At 61.3% G+C, this 20,991-nt stretch overlaps 4 protein-coding genes across 7 annotated transcripts; 3 read left to right on the forward strand and 1 right to left on the reverse strand.

Annotated features, from left to right (window-relative positions):
• Positions 1-82: 82 nt before the first annotated feature.
• LOC136112171 (calsenilin-like) lies at positions 83-5,096 on the reverse strand. 4 transcript variants are annotated; one of them, XM_065856678.2, is made up of 8 exons: positions 4,911-5,096; positions 3,738-3,862; positions 3,578-3,647; positions 3,417-3,487; positions 2,048-2,155; positions 1,867-1,971; positions 562-624; positions 83-390 (listed from the first exon to the last, which is right to left on the reverse strand). In XM_065856678.2, exons 1-8 carry the CDS (start codon positions 5,005-5,007, stop codon positions 343-345), a joined length of 687 nt encoding a protein of 228 aa, XP_065712750.1. In that variant the 5' UTR covers positions 5,008-5,096; the 3' UTR covers positions 83-342. The 4 variants fall into 4 exon arrangements, with proteins under 4 accessions (XP_065712750.1, XP_071655494.1, XP_071655493.1 ...); XM_071799393.1 differs by having other exon boundaries at positions 83-393; XM_071799392.1 differs by having other exon boundaries at positions 3,578-3,862.
• Positions 5,097-6,548: 1,452 nt separating this feature from the next.
• On the forward strand, positions 6,549-8,452 carry COX5B (cytochrome c oxidase subunit 5B). Its single transcript, XM_065856722.2, has 4 exons — positions 6,549-6,704; positions 6,795-6,868; positions 7,957-8,056; positions 8,146-8,452. Exons 1-4 carry the CDS (start codon positions 6,611-6,613, stop codon positions 8,256-8,258), a joined length of 381 nt encoding a protein of 126 aa, XP_065712794.1. The 5' UTR covers positions 6,549-6,610; the 3' UTR covers positions 8,259-8,452.
• Positions 8,453-9,763: 1,311 nt separating this feature from the next.
• On the forward strand, positions 9,764-14,345 carry PURB (purine rich element binding protein B). Its single transcript, XM_071799332.1, has one exon. The coding sequence runs from the start codon at positions 9,791-9,793 to the stop codon at positions 10,817-10,819; it is 1,029 nt and encodes a 342-aa protein (XP_071655433.1). The 5' UTR covers positions 9,764-9,790; the 3' UTR covers positions 10,820-14,345.
• A 1,787-nt stretch (positions 14,346-16,132) lies between these two features.
• LOC136112263 (histone H2A.V) lies at positions 16,133-20,423 on the forward strand. The gene is made up of 5 exons (XM_065856812.2): positions 16,133-16,303; positions 19,040-19,117; positions 19,540-19,653; positions 19,739-19,868; positions 20,054-20,423. The coding sequence occupies exons 1-5, from the start codon at positions 16,148-16,150 to the stop codon at positions 20,113-20,115; spliced, it is 540 nt and encodes a 179-aa protein (XP_065712884.1). The 5' UTR covers positions 16,133-16,147; the 3' UTR covers positions 20,116-20,423.
• The last annotated feature ends 568 nt before the right edge of the window (positions 20,424-20,991 follow it).

The following is a 20,991-nucleotide window of genomic DNA, read 5'->3' on the forward strand; positions in this document are numbered from 1 at the left end:
GGCGTGGCGGCCGCGTTGCCAGGAGACGCGGAGCGGCCGCCATGATGGCGCCTCCACCCCCATGACAGCGCCGGGGCCGCGGGCGGAGGAGCGGGGACAGAACCGGGACCGGGTTTGTCCCTTTTATTTGGCGGAAACACGCAGTGAGTGAGCGAGCGAGCGGCGGCGGAGGAGCAGGGACCCGCTCTCCTCATACAGAACGTGGGGCAGGAGCCGCCGTGCCCCGGGACAGGGACCGTGTGTGGGGGGGGTGTCCCCCAAACGGCTCCGGCGGCGCCACCGGGTTCGGTTCCGTTTGGAAATAGAAAATGCGCCCCCACACACACCCCGGGAGGTCCCGGGTTAAATGATGCTCTCGAAGATCCGCATGGAGCTCATGATGTCCCCATCCTGCTGGGGGGACAGGGACGGGTCACCCGCTGTCCCACCCCCCCGTGTCCCTCGTTGGACGACAGCCTGGGGGTGACACCTGCGGCCACCCCCAGGCTGTCGTCCAACGAGGGACACAGGGGGTGGCGGGGACAGGGGTGACAATGCCACCAACCCCCCTGTGCGTGTCACCTGCTGACACGTGTCCAGGAACTCATCCAGGGTCACCACGCCGTCCCTGTCCCTGTCCATCTTCTGCGGGGACACCCAGAGGCTCGTGGGGACGCCCTTGTCCTCCGTGACCCACGGGGGACACACAGAGGGGACGCAGAGGGGACACAGAGGGGATGCAAAGGGGACACAGAGGAGACGCAGAGGGGACGCAGGGGGGACGCAGAGGGGATGCAATGGGGATGCAAAGGGGACACAGAGGAGACGCAGAGGGGACGCAGGGGGGACGCAGAGGGGATGCAATGGGGATGCAGAGGGGACACAGAGGGAACACAGAGGAGACACACAGGGGACGCAGGGGGGACACGGAGGGGACGCAAAGGGATCGCAGAGGAGACGCAGAGGGGACACAGGGGATGCAGAGGGGACACAGAAGGGACGCAGAGGGGATGCAAAGGGGACACAGAGGGGACGCAAAGGGGACACAGAGGGGACGCAGAGGGGACACAGAGGGAACACAGAGGGGATGCAGAGGGGACACAGAGGAGACACAGAGGGGACGCAAAGGGGACGCAGAGGGGATGCAGAGGGGACACAGAGGGGACGCAAAGGGGACGCAGAGGGGACACAAAGGGGACACAGAGGAGGCACAAAGGGGACACAGAGGAGGCACAGAGGGGACACAGGGGGAACACGGAGGGGACGCAGAGGAGACGCAGAGGGGACGCAGAGGGGACACAGAGGAAACACAAAGGGGACACAGAGGAGGCACAGAGGGGACACAGGGGGGACACGGAGGGGACGCAAAGGGGACGCAGAGGAGACGCCGAGGGGATGCAATGGGGACGCAGAGGGGACACAGAGGGGACGCAAAGGGGACGCAAAGGGGACGCAGAGGGGATGCAGAGAGGACGCAGAGGGGACACAGAGGGGACGCAGAGGGGATCCAAAGGGAACACAGAGGGGGCACAGAGGGGACACAGAGGAGACGCAGAGGGGACGCAGAGGGGACGCAGGGGGGACGCAGGGGGGACACAGAGGGGACGCAGAGGGGACGCAGAGGGGATGCAAAGGGGACACAGAGGGGACGCAGAGGGGACGCAGAGGAGACACAGAGGTGACACAAAGGGCACACAGAGGGGACGCAGAGGGGATGCAAAGGGGACACAGAGGGCATGCAAAGGGGACACAGAGGGGACGCACAGAGGATGCAATGGGGACACAGAAGGGATTCAAAGGGGGCACAGAGGAGACACAGAGAGGACGCAGAGGGGACCCAGAGGGGACACAGGGGACACAGAGGGGACCCAGAGGGGACGGTCCCACCTGGAAGAAGAGCTCCAGGTGCTCAGCGGGCGCGCTGTCCCGCAGGGGGGGCCGGGTGCTGCGCCCCAGCATGGCGTAAATGGACTTGATGACCTGCAGCATCTCCTGGGAGGGGACAGAGAGGGGACAGGGTGACAAACCCCCGACCCCCCCCATGACCCCACCTCCCCCGCGGTGTCACCTCCTTGGTGACGCAGCCGTCCTTGTTGAGGTCGTAGAGGTTGAACGCCCACTCCAGCCGCTGCCGCACCGTCCCCCGCAGCAGCACCGAGAGCCCCACGGCAAAGTCCTGCCGGGACAGACCCACGAGTGTCCCCAACCCACGAGTGTCCCCAACCCACGAGTGTCCCCAACCCACGTGTCCCCAACCCACGTGTCCCCCCCGCCATCGCCATCGAGCGCGGGACGCCCAGGAGCTTGTTAGGTGGTTTTTTTCCCCTATTGATCCCGTTTCTATTCCGGCTCGGCGCTATTTTTACTCGTGGTGAGCGCGGGGCCGGCTCTGCCGCAGTGCCGGGAACGCTCCGGACCGGCCCCGAGGACACCGGAGCTCCGGGATGAATCAGGTGCGGGGAGCGCGGCGCCGGTGCCGCATTTCCCACCGTGCTTCCCCGCGTTTTTCCTGCCGTTTTTCCCGGCGTTTCCCAGTATTTTTCCCGGTGTTTCCCAATGTTTTTCCCAGTATTCTTCCCAGCGTTCCTGATGTGTTTCCCAGCATTTCCTGGTGGTTTTCCCGGTGTTTCCCGGCATTTTCCCCCTCATTTCCCAGTAGTTTTCCCAGCACTTCCCAGTGCGTTTCCCAGTGTTTTTCCCCATATTTTTCCCAGCATTTTTCCTGGTATTTCCCAGTGTTTCTCCCAGTGTTTTTCCCGGTGTTTCCCGGCATTTTCCCCCTCATTTCCCAGTGTTTTTCCCGGTGTTTTTCCTGTTATTTTTCCCAGTGTTTTCCACCATGTTTTTCCCTTCATTTCCCAGTGTTTTTCCCAGTGTTTTCCCCAGTGTTTTTCCCCTCATTTCCAAGTGTTTTTCCCCATGTTTTTCCTGTAATTTTTCCCAGTGTTTCCTGGTGTTTTCCCCTGTGCTTTTCCCTTCGTTTCCCAGTGTTTTTCCTGTCATTTTTCCCAGTGTTTCCTGGTGTTTTCCCCCATGTTTTTCCCTTCATTTCCAGTGCTTTTCCCAGTGTTTTCCCCAGTGTTTCCTGGTGTTTTCCCTGGTCTTTTTCCGCTGATTTCCCAGTGTTTTTCCCATCGTCTTTCCCAGTGCTTCCCAGTGTTTTTCCCCATGTTTTTCCCTTCGTTTCCCAGTGTTTTTCCCAGTGTTTTTCCTCTCATTTCCCGGTGTTTTTCCCAGTATTTTTCCTGTCATTTTCCCCAGTGTTTTCCCCCGTGTTTTTCCGCTCATTTCCCAGTGTTTTTCCCGTTGTCTTTCCCAGTGCTTCCCGGTGTTTTTCCCCTCGTCTTTCCCAGTGTTTCCCAGCATTTCCCCCCTCATTTCCCAGCATTTTTCCGGCTGTTCCTCCCGGTGTTCCCGTCTCCCGTTGCTCCGCTCACCTGGAAGCACAGAGCCCCGTCGCGGTCGGCGTCGAAGGCGTCGAACAAGAAGTGCGCGTAGGCGCTGGCGTCTGCAGGGCCGGGGCGGGGGGGACACAGCCAGACCCGGTGACACCCCCGGGTGACAATTCACCATCCCCCCCCACCCCCTCCCCACTCACCGCCTTGGGGGAAAAACCGCGAGTAAATCCCGGTGAAGGTTTCCTCGTCCACAAGGCCGCTGGGACACTCCTGTCGGGGACGTCGAGCGCCCGGTGACACCGAAACCCCCGTGTCCCCGCAGCGGGGGGGCCGGGGCCGCTGTCCCCCCCCGGCACTCACACTTTTGAAGCCGCGATAAAGCGCCTGCAGCTCCGCTTTGGTGAATTTGGTCCGCGCCAGCAACTTCTCCAGCTCCTCCGGTTGGTGCCGCGCAGCCGAGAGCTCCAGGTCGGTGTCACCGGTGTCTTGGGGACACAGAGACCCCCCCCCTCAAGGACCCCCGTCCACAGAGACCCCCCTGCATCATCCCCACCCCCAAACCCCCCGATGCGGCAGCGAACCCCGAATTCCCCAAGGAGGGAGGGAAAGTGCGGGGTTCCCCGTCCCGGGGGGGTTTTTGGGGGGGTTTCCCCGGGAGGCGCCACCGGCAGCACCTTCCCGGGGTGCGGAACATCCCAGAGCCGCTAATGGCGTGGCGGGTAATTAATAAATGATGCCTCATTAATAATTAAGGATTAATAAATGATGCCTCATGAATAATTGCAGCTCAGGGAGCCCCCGCGGAGCCGCTCGGCACCGAGCGGGAACTTGGGGAGGGGGGAAATGGGGGGGGGGATGGGGGATCTGGGACTGGGGAACCCCCTGAAAACCTCGGGGTGGTGCTGGGTGGGGGGGCTGGGGGTGGGGGAGAGGGCACTTGCAGCCCATTTAGGGGGGTTTGGGGACCCCAGTGTTCAGTTTTGGGGGCGTGGAGGGGATTGGGGGTCCCTGGTGTTGCATCTTGGGGGGGTTTGGGGATCAACGCAGGACTTGGGGTCCCCCCATGTCCCATCTCAGGGGGGATAGGAGGCCCCACAGGAGGGTTTTGGGGGGGTCATTTGGGATGGGGGGGTCCCCATCACCTCTCTTGGGGGTTAAGGAGGGTGCAGAGACCCCCTCAGTGGGGGTTTGGGGGTGCGTGGATGGGGGTTCCCTCCCTGGGGTGTTTTTGGGGGGCCCAGCCCTCTCAGGAAGGTCAGAACAAGGCTGGGCCGTGACGCTGCAAGTGCGGGGGGTGGGGTGGGGGGATCTCCGCCCCCCCGCCCCCCAAATCCTCCCCACGCCCCCAAATCCCCCCCTGTACCCCCAACCCTCCTCCCCCCCACAACCCCCATTTCCCGCCCCCAGTGCCCATTTCCAGGCCCAACAGGTCCCATACCCGATGTGGGGGGGAGCAGGATGGGGCCACCCCAAGTTGAGGAGGGGGCTGTAATGAATGAAGTGAATTAACGAAGGTTAATTGGGGGGTTTTACCTTCGGCGGAGATGGGCTCCAGGATGCCGAACTGCTTGAGGACGGCGATGAAGAGCAGGACGAGCACGGCCCCGGCGCACAGCTCCATGCCCTGCATCCCCCCCACCCCGAAAACACCCACCACGGGACCCCCGCGCCGGGGGGGGCACCGCAGGGGGTGTCACCGTCACGGCCGTGCCGTCCCGGGCAGCGCAAGGGGCGGTTGCGCCGTCCGGCCGTCTGTCCGTCCGTCCTGCCCTCCCCCCTTGGCACGCGGCCCCCCCCGCCCCGCACCCTCACCACGAGTTCTTTACCTTTTATATAGGGTTTTTTCTTTATGTCACCCCCCACACACAAAGGGCAGCGGGTGCAGCACCCATGGGTGACACTGACAGCAAAACCGGGGGGACGACCCAGCGCCAGCCTTAAAACTGGGGGGAAAAAAGGTTGTTTTGATCCCCCCCGTGGGAGGAGGGGGGGAGGACGTTCCCCCCACTGCACCCTGGGGGGTGTTTGGTGCTCGGGGGCCAATTAGCGCCGGGGGTTAATTGGCGTGGGGCGGCTAACGAGCGGTGCGATCGATGGGGATGAGTAAGCAGCAGGAAGGGCTCCCCGGGGACTCGTGGGGGAAACTGAGGCACGGGGGGGGACAGTGGGGGTGTCCAAATCCCCTGGGGGTGGCCCTGTCCCCCAGGGCCGTCCCAGCCCCATGGCACTTCTGTCCCCATCACTCTGGGGATGTCTGTCCCCTGTGTCCTGCGGTGGCCTTGTCCCCAAGGCCCCGGTGATGTCTGTCCCCTTCCCTTTGGGGATGTCCTGTCCCCAATGGCCCTGGGGACACTGTCCCTGTCCCCACAGGGGTGGTCTTGTCCACATGACCCCAAGGACATCTGTCCCTGTCCCTCTGGGGCTGTCCTGTCCCCATGGCTCCAGGGACATAGTCCCTGACCCCCAGGGGTGGCCTTGTCCCCAAGGTCCCAGGGACATCGATCCCTGTCCCCATGGGGGTGTCCTGTCCACAGTGGTCCTGGGGACACTGCCCCTGTCCCCATAGGAGTGGCCTTGCCCCCAAGGTCCCAGGGACATCGATCCCTGTCCCTCCAGGGGTGTCCTGTCCCCAATGGTCCTGGGGACATCATCTCTGTCCCTCTGGTGGTGTCTCTGTCCCCAAGGCCCTAGGAACACGGTCCTTGTCCCCCTGGGACTGTCTTGTCCTGTTGGTCCCTGGGGTGCTGGCCCTGTCCCGCTGGGGGTAGCCCTGTCCCCCTCCAGGCCTGTCCTGAGCTCCCTGGGGTGTCCCTGTCCCCAGGGCCCCAGGGGACACTGTCCCTATTCCCCGGGGATGTCTCTGTCCCCAAGGCCCCAGGGGACACTGTCCCTATTCCCCAGGGGTGTCTCTGTCCCCAAGGCCCCAGGGGACACTATCCCTATTCCCCAGGGGTGTCCCCATCCCCAAGGCCCCAGGGGACATTGTCCCTGTCCCCCAGGGTGTCCCCTCCCCATCACCCCCCAGCCGGTGGTGACCCCCGGATCCGCACAGGGGGGCGGGGCCAACCGCCAGGGGGCGGAGCTCCCACCCAGTGGGCGGGGTCTATTGCTAAGGGCGGGGCCGGTCGCTGGGGGCGGGACGCGCCCACCGCCCAAGGGGCGTGGCTAAGCCACACCCTCGCGCGCAGCCACTTCCGCCACCGCCGCCGGAAGCGCCGCTCGCCGCCTCCGCCATGGCGTCAAGGTTACTGCGGGTGAGCGCGGCCCTGCGGCTCCTGCCCGCGGCCTCGGCCCGCAGCGCGCCCGCCCGCGGCCTCGCCGTGCCCGGTGAGCGGGGACAACGGGGAGGGGGGCGGGCGGGCGGGGGGGCGGGGCCGCGGGGCCGCGGGCTCCCGGGGTGACCGCGCTGCCCCGCAGGCGGCCTGGCCAGCGATGAGGAGCAGGCGACGGGGTTGGAGCGGAAGGTGATGGAGGCCATGAACAAGGGCCTGGTGAGTGAGTGAGTGCGGGGGACCCGGGCGGGGGCGGGGGGTGACCCCTCGCTCAGGGGCAGTTGGGTGCCACCGGGACTGGAGTTGGGGTCTCAGGGACAAAGTGTCCTGGGGGGGCAGGGTCCGGGGTGCCCCCCGGCTCGGGGAGCAGCTGGAGGGACCCAGAGGGTGTGTGTGGGAGGGGGGGCAGGGACAAGGTGTCCTGGGAGGGGGGGCAGGGTCTGGGGGTGTCCCCTCTGCTCGGGGGCAGTTGGGGGGACCCCAGGGTGTCCCTGAGCGCCCCCCACTCAGGGACAGGGTGTCTTTGGAGATGGAGTCAGGGTTTGGGGTGCCCCCCCCAGCTCGGGGTGCAGCTGGGAGGACCCCAGGGGGTGTGGCTGGGGGGCGCGCAGGGACAGGAGGAGTTTGGGGTGCCCCCCACACTTGGGGAACAGCTGAGGGGACCCCAGGGAGGATGGGGGGGCTCAGGGACAAGATGTCCTGAGGGGACAGCAGGGCTTGGGGGTGACCCCAACTAGGGGGCAGTTGGGGGACCCCAGGATGTCCCTGAGCCCCCCCCCCCCCCCAACTCAGGGACAGCGTGTCCTCAGGGGAGTCAGGGTTTCGAGGTGCCCACCAGGTTGGGGTGCAGCTGGGGGCACCCCATGATGTAGCGGGGGGGACGCTCAGGAGGAGGGGTTAGGGGTGCCCTCCCCTATTTGGAGAACAGCTGAGGGAATCTCAAGGGGGGTGGGGGGCCTCAGGGACAGGGTGTCCTGGGGGGGCCACGGTCTGGGGGTGCCCCTCCCCAGCTCGGGGTGCATCAGGGACAGGAGGAGGAATCTGGGATGTCCCCCCTGCTTGGGGGGGCAGGGTCTCTTGAGGAAGGGGACACAGAGTCTTGGGGTGTCCCCCCAACTTGGGAGGCAGCTGGAGGGACCCCAGGATGGCCCTGAGCCCCCGCATTCAGGGATAGGGTGTCCTTGGGGGTGCAGACAGGGTCTGGGAGTGACTCCCCACTTGGGGAGACCCCAGGGTTGGGGGGGGGAGAGGCTCAGGGACAGGAGGGATTTGGGGATGCCCCCCCGCTCACCCCCCTGCCTCCCCAGGACCCCTACAGCATGTTCCGGCCCAAGCGCTACGCAGGGACCAAGGAGGACCCCAACCTCGTCCCCTCCATCACCAACAAGCGCATCGTGGGCTGCGTCTGTAAGTGCACACCACCCCCCACCCCACCCCCCCGTGTCCCACCCTTCCCTCTGTCCGTCCGTCCGTCCCACCCTCCTCTCCCCCCCCAGGTGAAGAGGACAACAGCTACGTCGTCTGGTTCTGGCTGCACAAGGGGGAGGCCCAGCGCTGCCCCTCCTGCGGCGCCCACTACAAGCTCATCCCCCACGAGCTGCCCCACTGAGCCCTCCGGATTGGGGGGGAGGGGAGGGGAGGGCAGGGTCACACTGACACCCCCCTCCCCCAGCACCTACTGGGGGTCCCAGGGTCACACCGAACCCCCCCAGCACCCACTGGGCATTTTTTGGGCTGAGCGGAGCTGCCCCCCTCGCCCTGCTGTGTGTCCCCCCCGCCCCCCATAAAGAGTTTGTGTGGACACCCCGAGTCTGTCTGTGCAGGGGGGGGCAGGGGGGCAGCACCCATGGGTGCAGGGGGGGAGAGGGGTGGATTTAAAGTATCGTGAGCAGGGAGGGGACATGGGGGGACCCCCCAGGGGGTGCTCATGACTTTGGAGCAGAATTTGGGGTGGGGGGATCCCCTGTTCACTGTCCCTGTGCCCTGGGGGAGGCAGGGTGGGGCTGTTGGGGGGTTTGGAGGGTCTCCTGGTTTGGGGGGATGTGCTTGGGCTGGGGGAGCCCCCTCCCCAAAATAACCCCCTCTGCACCCCAGGAGGGCGGGTGCATCCATATTGGTGGGGGGAACCTCCAGGGTGGGACCATGGGGATGTTGGGAGCTCCCTGAGGTCCTGGTACCCACATCTGCCCAACCCCCCCACTGGTCCCCGATGTGTCACTATCACAGGTGACAGGGCTGCTCAGGTGTCACCCCCATGGTCACTCCTGTCCCCAGGGTCAGGGTGGGGCTGAGTGGCCACTAAGTCCCTGTGGTCCCAGAAACCCCTGGCAGCAACTGCACAGCCCATGGGTCACCTGTGGAACTCTGGGTGACACAGATGGGCACGACGCTCCCCATCCCACAGTTCTGGGGGGCTTGTGACACTCTGCAGGTGGCACGGGTGGTGGCCCCACACAAGTGTGATGGCCCAACCTCCTGGGTGACAGTGGCCTGGAACCCGCTGGAAGGTCCTGCAGTGTCCCCAGGGGGTCCCAGAATGTCTCCGGGGTGTCCCCAAGGGGTTCCTGGGGGCCCTGCACTGTCCCCAGCGGGTCCCAAGAGGCTCCACAGTGTCCCTAGATGGTTCCCAGAAGGTCCCCTGAGGTTGCAGATCCCCCGTGTGGCCCCTCCCGCCGCTGACGTTCTCGATGACGCCGGGCAGCCTGGCCATGACGTCATTCACTCCTCCAGGCGGGAGGGGGCGTGGCTCTGGGCCTCCTCGCCCGCCATCCCCACGAGCGGCCAATGGGAGCCGCCGGCGGCCGTGACTGACAGGCGGCTGGTGACGTCACTGCGCTTCTGGGAACGGTGCACCCGAGGGGGGCTGCGGGGCGGGACTCGGCGGGGGCGTGGCTTAGCGGAGGGGCGTGGCTTATCCCGGAGCGCCCCGCCTACGGCAGAGGGCGCGCGGGGACGCGGCGGGAGGGGCCTCACCCGCCCCACGTGACTCGGCGGAGAAGGCGCCAGCGGCGGCGCGGCCCGGAGTGCGGCGGTGACGTCACCCCTGTCGCAGAGGGGCGGGGCGGGGGCGCGCGGGGCCGCGCGCCGGAAGCGGGGCGGCCGCGCGCGGAAGGGCCGGCGCGGGGCGGGCGGGCGGACAAGATGGCGGACGGGGACAGCGGCAGCGAGCGCGGCGGCAGCGGCGGGTTCGGCACCGCCCGCGGAGGAGGCGGCGGCGGAGGAGGAGGAGGGAGCGGCGGCGGGGCCGGGTCCGGAGGGGGGTCCGGCGGGGCGGGCCCGGAGCAGGAGACGCAGGAACTGGCCTCGAAGCGGCTGGACATCCAGAACAAGCGCTTCTACCTGGACGTGAAGCAGAACGCCAAGGGCCGCTTCCTCAAGATCGCCGAGGTGGGGGCGGGCGGCTCCAAGAGCCGCCTCACGCTCTCCATGGCCGTGGCCGCCGAGTTCCGCGACTACCTGGGCGACTTCATCGAGCACTACGCGCAGCTGGGCCCGTCCAGCCCCGAGCAGCTCGCCCAGGCCGCCGGGGCCCCCGGGGAGGACGGCGCCGGTCCCGGCCCGCGCCGCGCCCTCAAGAGCGAGTTCCTGGTGCGGGAGAACCGCAAATATTACTTGGACCTGAAGGAAAACCAGCGCGGGCGCTTCCTCCGCATCCGCCAGACCGTCAACCGCGGGCCCGGGGGGCCGGGGGGGTTCCCCGGGGGCCCCCCCGGGTTGCAGAGCGGCCAGACCATCGCGCTGCCGGCGCAGGGGCTGATCGAGTTCCGCGACGCCCTGGCCAAGCTCATCGACGACTACGGGGGCGAGGAGGACGAGCTGGGCGGCCCCGGGGGCGGGGGGCCGGGCGGCGGGGGACTCTACGGGGAGCTGCCCGAGGGCACCTCCATCACCGTGGACTCCAAACGCTTTTTCTTCGACGTGGGGTGCAACAAATACGGCGTTTTCCTGCGGGTGAGCGAGGTGAAGCCCTCGTACCGCAACGCCATCACCGTCCCCTACAAGGCCTGGGCCAAGTTCGGCGGCGCCTTCTGCCGCTACGCCGAGGAGATGCGCGACATCCAGGAGCGCCAGCGGGACAAGCTCTACGACCGACGCGCCGGCCCCCCGGGACCGGGCAGCGGCAGCGGCGCCGGCGACGATTCCGACGGCGACGACGTGGACGACGACTGAGCCCTGAACCCCCAACGCCGGCCCCCCCATCCCCATCGCCCCCAAATCCCCCCCCCGAAAACCCGCTGCCGGAGAGAGAGGAACCGGCTCGACCGCGACGCCGAGCGCGTCCCCTCGTCACCCTCTTCGGGGGACACACACACACTCACACCCCGGATCCATCTCTCCGACGCGGTGCCCCCCCCCCCCACCAAAAAACCAGCATCCGGCACCGCACCGGGGCCACCAAACCCTCACGGGGGGCGACGGAGCCAAGGGGGGACGGAGCTGTGAGCGGCGGCTTCGGCGGCGAGTGCTGGGGCGGGGGGGCTGCACCTGGACCAACGGCCGCTCTCTCTTTTTTTTTTTCCCCTCTATTTTCCTTTTTTCCCCCCCTCTATTTTCCTTTTCCCCTCTGTTTTCCTCCCCCCTTCCCAGATTATTTTTTGGGATGCAAACCGCTCAACTCCAGGCACCCAAACCAGAACCCGCCCCCTCTCCCCCTCCAGGAACCAGGTTCCTGCAAATTAAGGAAAACTTTCTCTGTTTTGCTGATTTCTTCTATTCTTATATCTCTCTATGTATTTTTCTCCCCCCGGGGGGGGGTGCGGCGCGGCCGGTTGGGCACGAAGCACAAGGAGAACCCGCCGGGACGCACCGGCTGCCCCTTCGCGCCAAATAAGGCGGCGCCGGCGAAATCACCGTATCGCTTTGGTCCCTTATAATCATCGACTCCAAATTTGCCCCCTTTTCCTCTCTTTTTTTTTTCCTTTACCACCCCTCCCTCGCCGCCCCGGCGGGACCCACACCCCCAATTGATTATTTTCAGGTTATTTGGGGTTTTTTCCTTGTTTTTCTTCTTATTTTTTCCTACCTGGCCACTCCGGCTCTGCCGCCCCGGCCAGCGGGTCCCTCAGCATCGCCTCTCGCATTAAATGGATTTTTCCGCTCTCAAATTGTCTTTTTTTTTTAAAAAAAAACTTTTTGGTTTTTTTTTGTTCCTTAATCAAACCAGGTCAATCCTGCCCTTTCCAAAACGTCTTTTTTTCCGCCGCGTTTATCCCAGGAACTCTGAACCGATCGGGGTTCGTCGCTCGTCATTCCAAACTTGCAGCTTCTCCACCACCTCCTCCACTTTTAGGACTTTATGTTTTAAATTAACTCTTTCCGCTGGTTTTTCGGGAGCCGGCGCCCGCCGATCTCCGTAATTTATTCTCGCGGATCCGTCTCCCCGAGGACCCCGCGGGCGCCGCCGTCCGTCCATCCATCCATCCATCCCGCCTCCGTCGCTCGTTTTTAAAGGGATTTTTAACGTGATTTTTTTTTTTTAATTGTTCCATTTCTCCCATTTTTAACCCCGTCACCGGGACCGACGGTTCCGCACTCACCACGGGAGCAATAGTTTGATCTCCACGTCCGACCGCGGCCGTACTGTAATTTCGTACCCTCAGGCAGCTCTTATTCCGTGACGTCCTGCTGGTCCCACCGCGGTTCCATTCGCACCTTTGGTTCTTCGCCGTGGAAAAACAACAAACCCCCCAAAAAAAAGACGACAAAAACAACAACAAGCCGCGGAAGGTTCCGGATTGGGGGAAGACGCGGCCTCAATGGACTCACCGGGAGCACCGACGCAGGCGGCACCTCTCCTTTTATTTTTGAAGAGGATCATATATATTAAAAAAAATACATATATATATATATATATTCTTTTTTTTTTTTTTGGCTGAATTGCGGGAATTTAGCCTTATTTTCTACTCTAGGGTAGCGGCGCTGTCGCCGCCGGCCCCGTTCGGTTCTCGGAGCCGCTTAGGAAATAACATGGAAGATGAAAAAAGGCAAAATACGCCAAAAAAAAAGAAAAACCCATAAACCGCAGAGTCGGAGCCGCAACCGGACCCTTTGTCTCGCCAGAGCCGCGGATCTGGGACAGAAACCTCTGGCACACGGTGCGAGAGCGGAGGTGTCGGGCGAAGACCACCAAAAACCATCGGAAAAGAAGAGAAAAAGGCGAAAAGAAAAGGGTTTGGAAGCTTTTAACCCAGTGGCAGCTGAGGCGCGGGGGGAGACGGTTGATTTGGGGGAGTTTTGGGGGTCTCGGCGTCGCCAAAACCGGAATTCGGCAGCGGGTCGGTGGGTTCGGTTCTTCCCGTACATATATATATATATATATATGTATATACACATATGTGTGCGTGTGTGTATATATATCAGATTTGGTTGGGGGTTTTTTTTCTGTAGAAAATGGGGAAATTGCTTTTTTTTTGGTTTGTTTCATTTTGAACCGGAAGGGGGAAAAAAACAATCCCAAAATTCTTGGAGCTTCCAGATTTCTGTTGCCCCACGAGGGACGGTTTGAGAGCGCGACTTCTCGCTGTACAAAAAGAAAACCTTGTAAATCTTGTATAGCGCCCCAAAATCGATGTAAATACCCAAAAAAAACGTCCGGGCCGGGAGCCATTGGTGGCTCCGTGAAAAGTTCAAACCGCTGCCATTTTTTTCCGCCACCCCCCCCAAGAGAAAAATCTGTAGGAAAATGGGAATTTTCCTGCTGTAGTTTCAGCTGGTTTGGGGGGAGGCGACCGGTCCCGGTGCTGCCGGGCTGCGGTGATGGCGGTTTCTTGTGTTGGTGATAAAACCCACCAACCCTCGCCGGCTTCTCTTTTAAAAAAGAAAAAAGCTTAAAAAAAAAAAGGCAAAAATAGAAAAAATATGGAAAAAAAAATAAAAGAAGCGGGAGCGAGCGATGACGGTACTTGAGCTGACGCAGGGGGATCTCAGCGGATATTCCTGGTGGGAAACGGAACCGGCGCGGTGGTGGCTCCGGGTGCTCGGTGCGGTTCTGGTGGAGCCGGTGCTGCCCGTGAGATCCAAATAATCCAGGTGCCGAGACGGAGCTGGGAGAGGAGCGGCCAGTGAGGAGCGCGGTGGCTTCGCACCGCGGCGGTGGCGACCTCAGAGTCCCCGTGCTGGCGTTTGGCGTCGCCGGCGGCATCGAAATGAGGCCACGAGGATTCGACGCAGCGGCCAAGAGCGGCTCTCGCGTCCCCGGCTCCGCGCTGGAAACATCGCTAAATAAACCATCGCTAAGTAAACCGTCGGCGCAGGATGAGCTGGATCCAGAACTGTCGTTGGCCAATATCTGCTGAGAGCCCCAAATGTTTCACCCCGAAAGTACCTTGAAGAAAGAAGAAAAAAAGAATAAAAGTTTTATTCCTCTTATTTTTTTAAGAAAAAGAAAAAAATACAAGCAAACCATGCACTTTAGGCGGCCCAGCGCGGGGCTGCCGGCGCCCGGGGGGGTCTGTCCCCCCCGTCCCTTCCTCTGCGGCCGGCGGGGCGGTTTCGGGAGCCGCCGGGGAGCGGTTGCCGCCGGCGGGTCCTGGATTTGACCACTAGCGAAGACGAACGCCCGACGTGACGAACTCCTCATGCTCCGAGCACTCCTCACCGTAGCAGATTTTTGCAAAATGGAGTTTTACAAGGTCTATATTTAAAAAATTGTATGTTTGTAACAAATAAAAAGTATGCGGAAAAGTGAATGAAAAAAGCCTGCCCGGCCCCGACTCGCTCCTTGAGGGGGTTAATGGTTTGGGAAGGGGTTGTCACCGCAGTGTGGCTGGGGAAACGGGTGTTCTGAGGGGTTGGGGGGACACATGGTGTCACCGGAGCCTGGTGGGGGGTAACCATAGGGAATTTGGGGCCACGCGGGTGTTCAGGGGGTGTGGAGGGCGCAGGGTTTGGTGTGTGTCATGGCTGGGGTTGGTGCGTGTGCCACCGTCCCCTCCGTGTCCCCCCACGCCGTGCGGTGCCACCGGCGCCGCAGCCCCGCGCCGCATTGAGCTCTGCGGCTCCCTGCGGGCACGGGCTCATCTGAGGACACAGGCGGCAGCCGCTGCGCATGAGCCATGAGCCGCCACCGCAGCCGCTGCCACCGCCTGTCCCCGTCTCCGCTGCCACCGCAGCCAGACCCCCCTCCTGGGGGGAACAGATCCCCCAAACCGCAGCCCTGGCCCCTCAGTGGGGACCCATCACACGCATCCCTTGGATGCCAGGGTGGCAGCTGCTGTGAGGGAGCTGGGGGTGGTGGGGACAGCTGGGGGTCCCAGCCACGCTGCAGGCGCCTGTGGGGCAGGTGGAGCAGCCGGCTGGGGGGGTGGGAGCAGCTGTGGGGTCACCCGAACCCCCCGTGGCAGCTGCAGCGAGGGGCTGGGGGGTTGGTGCCCCCCACCCCCTGCTGGGTGCTGAGGGAAACTGAGGCACGGGGGGAGCTGGGGGGACGGTGACAGTGCCCAGCTGTCCCCCATGTCCCCTCCCCGCTCCTCCTGTACCTGCTCCGTCCTCTCCCCCGCCTCGGCTCCAGGGGCTCCTTCACCATCCTGGGGCCTCCCAAAGCTGCTCCTGTTCATCACTCTAAAATCGCTCTTCTAAAATTAACCTCGTCACAGTAAATCGGGTTCCATTTGATGCTGGAATCGTCTCATCACGAGAAATTAGGAGTTTTTATTTCCCGTGATGTGCTCTTCCCTCACACAGCACCAACCCCAGCCCAGAATGGGAATTTTGGGGGCTTTTTTGGGCCCTATTTTACCCCACTGTTACTCACAATACTTTTTGCCTTTGAGCTCCAGCCCAAACCCCCCCGGGGCTGGGACCACCTGTGTTACACCCCTGCCGCTGCCCTTACAGTGGACGGGACCAGCCTTTATTTCTTTTTTTTTTTCACCCTTAAAAGCACACAGGAAGGTCTCAAAGGCACCACTTGATCAAGCCTCAGCAGCACCTGGGGTTCCTCTCACCTCGGGGCTGCCCGCGGCTGGGCCAATCCATTTGTAACCCGGGTTTAGGTCTTTCTAAGCAGCACCCAAAACCCCCAGTGGGCCTGGGGGCGATGACGGGGAGTCAGGGAGACCCGGGGTGTGCGGGGCGGGAAAGCCCCGACCCACGGGACCCCACGGCACGCCGCGGAGAGCGCCCCCGGCCCCGCCTGGACCGACGGTGCGGAGCGAACCGCCGCCCCGCGCCCCTCAGCGCCGCGTCCCCCCCCGCCCGCTTCGCGCAAACAAACAACACGGGAGGCGGGGGGAGAGAATGGGCGGGAAAGTCTTCTCTCCTCCCATTGGCTGTGCGCGCTGTCTGTCTGCTCATCACCGCCCCCCGCGGAACGCTCAGATCTTTCTATTGGTGGAAGGGCACGTCACTCCGGCGCAACCGCCCACCGGCTCGCTCGCCGGGCACGCCCCCCGCCCTCACCCCTGCGTGCCGTGTGCAAAGGAAAAACAGCCGTTAAACGGGCCGCGGGGCGGAGCTAGCGAGGGGGTAAGAAGCGGCCCCGCGATTGGCGGCAGCCGGATGTTCAAACTAGTATGGGATGCCTTGATTGGCTCGGGCCGGCCGCGGCAGGCCGGGCTCCCTCCTCGCGCTCGGGCGGGTTATTGTCTGGCGGCTCCTGAGGCGGCTCCAGCGCGGACTCGGGACCGGAGCTCAGGAGGCGGCGGCGGCACCATGGTGAGGGGCGGGGGCGGCGGCCGGGCTCGGTCCGGCTCCCCGGGGAGCGTGGGGGGGCTCTGGGACCGGCACCGGAGCCGCTGGGGGGCTGAGGCTGGGCGGGGTGGCCCGGCCAGGGCCTCCGGCCGCGGGCCCGGGGGTGACAGGGGCGGCGGGGGGCGTGGAGCCGCATCCCGGGGTCTCCAGTGGCCGCCGCTCCGCTCGGAGAGGCGCCGGGCGGGCGGGGGGAGCGGAGCGGGCGGCTCCGGGCCGGGCTCTGTCACCACCCGTGACCTTGGGCACGTCTCGCTCCCCGCCCGGCCCCAGGGGCTTCCCGGGGGTCTCCGGTGGACGAACCGCCTGGAAACGCGCCCAAAACTGCTCCCCGCCCCCCGCCACCCCCGGGCCGGCCGCCGTTGTGTAACCGAAGCGTCTCAGCGATTCTCCCTGGATGCGAGGCCCCTCGGGACGGGCTTTGTGGCGCTGCCCGAGGGTTCGGCGGCTCCACTTGGCTGTCAGAGCTTCCCGTGGGTGCCTCCATGTCATCGGCGCCGCTTTCTGAGGGAAACAGCCGCTTTAACAGCTGCTTTCTGTGCTTATATATTGAAAAAGTTGGTTGTGGAGTAAGGAAGCGACTGTCAGGGTGTAAAAGCCGCCGAGCGAGGAGCAGGACATCTGTCAAGCACCAGCCACCTGCCCCGAGGAGCCTTTGGTTTCCATGTTTTTGCGTCTAACCGACGTCTCTGGGTGCGTTTGGTTCTTGGCAGAGCTCGCTGGTGGCTTCCCAAGGAAAATTCTGATCCCGTGGGAGGAGAAAACTGGAGTTTAATCCTCCCTGGTGCTTCGTGTGTTTGGTCCGAGGCCTGAAACGTGTGGAAGTGTCAGCTGGAGGGTCTGTAACTCGTTTAGGAGGTTCAGGGGATAAGGGCCTGGGTCGTTAAGGGTTAACAAGGAAATGCTCCGTGAGATTATGCAAAAGAAAACTTGCGCTCAAGGATATCCGGCGATTTGGAGCAGGAGATAAAAAAATTGCTTTTTGAAGTGTCTCAGTCTTATTTGAAGCAAAAAGAAGAGTCAAAAAAAGCTGCTTGGAGGCTGCGAGAGATGCAGCGCGTTAAATCCAGCGAGGTTTTGGGATGGGAAGGAGACATCGCATCCCCTCTAGATGAAGAAGCAAATCGGTGCTGTCTCCCCCATGAGCGAGAGAGAAGGAAATTCCTATGTTAAGAAGGCACCGATCCCGGACCCTGATCCTGCTGGGAGCAGCTCGGCCGTGGAACCTGTTGCAGCATTTCCTCTGCAGAAGGTTTAAATGTTGGTGAAGATGGAAAAAAAACAACCCCAAACCACCTTGGCACTTCCGCTGCGAGACTTTGCTTCCCTCTTTTTAGTGAAATATCGCATAAAGAAGCATCAGGCGGCAGCTGCCGGCTGGAAAACTTGCCAGAGAAGTGGGAAAGGTCACAGCTGGGAGATCAAAGCCCTCGCTCTCTGTTATTTCTAGAGCAAAGAAACATCGCCAAATCCCCCTTCCTGATTTAAGTTTTACTGTGTGATATTTTCTTCTGCTAAATAACTCCTGACGCCTCACCGTGGCGAAGGCACCATTGAGTCGGCGCTTTAAAGTATTTCTGGACGCTCCAAATCATCCCTCAGCCGCTTTCCTGCCAAAAACTGCTCCTAAAGACGCTCCTTTTACCGCCTCTAAATTAAATATTTTCCTCTTGCAATTTACTTTTCTTGCGGCGTTTAAGTTGGAACTGATTAACTCGCACCTCACTGGGACGGGACGTGGATCTTGGATGTCCCTGCATTAAGCTGGCGTTGTATTTTAAGGATTAATTGACTTAATTAGTGTCACCTCAGCCTCCTGGGGATCTTGGGATCCTGTGGTTCCTTCCAAATGAGCAGGAAGGGCTGGCGGCAGCTTTCAGCTCCCTCACAGCGAGACTGTTTTAGATGGGAAAGGGGATTTTGGGATCAATATGTGGTGTAAAAACGGGAATTCTAAGTTTTCAGCCTGTTTTTGGGCTGTACAGCAGCTTCTCTGCTCCATTTCAGGGGTTATAGTTGCTGTCGCTTCTTAAATGAACCAGATTTTGGGGTTGGTAATGTGATTTTTTTTTGCGTGGAAGGTGCAGGTTCATTCTGACTGGCTGCTCTTCGTTAGAAGCGGCTCTCGTTATCTAATTAGTGACGTCATGGTTTCTTTCAATATCCCTTCAACCAATCGATTTCTTTAAGGTGGATGCAAGAGATCCCAGCAAACCCACATTCAGTGCTTCCTCACTTCTCTGTGGCTTCCAAACTCTCACACTTAGGGGCTTCAGCAGCACAATTTTCAGTCAATTCACCATTTTTGGGACTTCCTGAGAATTTTTTGCTTGCAGCAGGATGGGAATTGCCCTTGAATCCCACAAATTCCCCTGTACAGAAGCGTCTGTGTCAGCACCCGCTTCAGAGCGGAGAAAACGCCTTTGGAATCAATCTCCTCACAACCACATTTTTTGGGGCTATTTTCCCTGTTTGGTGTTTTCTAGAAAATAATGGAAATATAACGATAGCGGGAAGTGAGAATAAGTAATAAAGCAGCCGTCGCACCCCTCGAAATCCCCTCAAATTCGCCTCGTTTTGGGTCATTTGAGAGGCCATAAAGTTTCCCGCAGCAGCAGAGAGTGTGTTCGGGCCTGGATTACAGTGCAGCAGATATCTCTGGATTAATTAAGGTTAATTAACAGGCGCGTTTCTCCCTTGCAGGCTGGCGGGAAGGCGGGGAAGGACAGCGGGAAGGCCAAGGCCAAGGCCGTGTCACGCTCGCAGAGAGCCGGGCTGCAGGTAATCCCTGATTTCACCCCAAAAATGTGAATTTGGAGTCAAACGGCCCCTTGTGGGAGGCGAGTTGCCCCAAACCTGCTGATTTTGGGTTGAAAACCGAATATTTTGGGGGTTGTGGTGTTGCTCTGGAGCGACGAGGAGCTCTGAGCTGTTTGTTCCCAGTTTGTCCTGACTCGGGCACCATCCATCTCTCCTCCAGAGGGGGTGCAAGAACTGATTTATATAATTAATAATATAATAATAATTATTAATAGTAATATGGTAAATTCTACGCGTGGATCGAGTCGGTTCTGTGTCTCATGTCGAAGCCGTAGCCACGCAGGGCAGGGAATCGCTTGGGCCAAAGTCAGCGGTGCGCGGCCTAATTACACAAATATCCAGGGGGCTGTAGGTGTTAACGAGGTGCTGTTAATTACTCCCAGTTCCCCGTGGGCCGGATCCACAGACACTTGAAGACTCGCACCACCAGCCACGGGCGAGTGGGAGCGACCGCGGCCGTTTACAGCGCCGCCATCCTCGAGTACCTCACCGCCGAGGTGGGTCCATCACCTTCATCCCTAAAAACACCCCCAAAAAAGTGGTTTTCTCAGGATTTGGAGTGTTTTCCCCAATTTTCGGCAGGTGCTGGAGCTGGCGGGCAACGCTTCGAAGGATCTCAAAGTGAAGCGGATCACTCCCCGTCACTTGCAGCTGGCGATTCGCGGGGATGAAGAGTTGGATTCGCTCATCAAAGCCACCATCGCTGGGGGAGGTGGGTATCGTTTTAGTGAGAGAAGGTGAAAAATAAGGGAAAATATACAGGAATTTGGTACTGGAGCGGCGGGGTGTGATCTGTGGAGCGGGAGGAAATGTTATCGTGAAACTCCGCTGGAATTTGAGGATTTTTTATGGGAAATCTGTGAGGATCTCACACAAATCCTCCTTTTCTGTTTGCAGGTGTCATCCCTCACATCCACAAGTCTCTGATCGGGAAGAAGGGACAACAAAAAACGGCGTAGAGAGGAAAAACAATTAAAAGTGGCCCGCTCCCTCCCATCGTACCGTACCCAGGACAGAAGAAATCTTGGGGATCCGTGGAAATTTTTTGGTTTTTTAAGGAATAGTTCAAAGGAAGAGCATAGACAATTGACTGTAGAGAGGAGAAAATGTGGGTATGGGGTTTAGATTCCAAGTTTTGACACAAAGTTGTACCTTGTCAGGCGGCAGCGGTTGGTTTTTGGTGATCGAGGGCTCGGCTGCTCCCCTGGGTTTTATACAAAAATGGAAAGGATAAACCATTTTTTACAAAAAAAAAAAAAAAAACAAACACCTCTCCTGTGGTGATGGGGAGGGGAAAGGCCCCCGAGGGTTGTACTGGACCCCCTGTCAGCAGGGGGGGGGACCAGCGGGCGGGGGGAGGTGATAACGGGGACACCCCCCCTCCGCTCGGGATCGGGTCTGCAAGTGCGGGCCCGCGCAACATGCAAATTTGGCCCCGCCCTGTATGCAAATAGACCCCGCCGGTGCCGCCCTGTATGCAAATAAGCGAGGAGGGGACGGGGTTTCCCCGGGGCTCCGCCCACTGCCCCCACATCCTGGAGCTCCCCGGTGTCCCGGGCACGGGTGTCCATCTGTCCTGGACCCTTGGAGCCCCAGTTGTCTGTCTGTCCTGGGTGTATGGATCCCAGGTGTCTGTCTGTCCTGAGTAGGTTTATGTGGGTCCTGGGTGCTTGTCAGCTGTGGGCGTCTGTCTGTCCTGGGTACTGGGGTGTCTGTTTGAGGCGTCCCAGCTGACCTGGGCATGTGGGTCCTGGGTGTCCATCTGTCCTGAGCACTTGGGTCCCCAGTTGTCTGTCTGTCCTGGGCATATGGGTGTCAGGTGTCTGTCCAGGGTA

Source organism: Patagioenas fasciata, chromosome 26 (genome assembly GCF_037038585.1).
Source record: "Patagioenas fasciata isolate bPatFas1 chromosome 26, bPatFas1.hap1, whole genome shotgun sequence".
NCBI lineage: Eukaryota > Metazoa > Chordata > Aves > Columbiformes > Columbidae > Patagioenas > Patagioenas fasciata.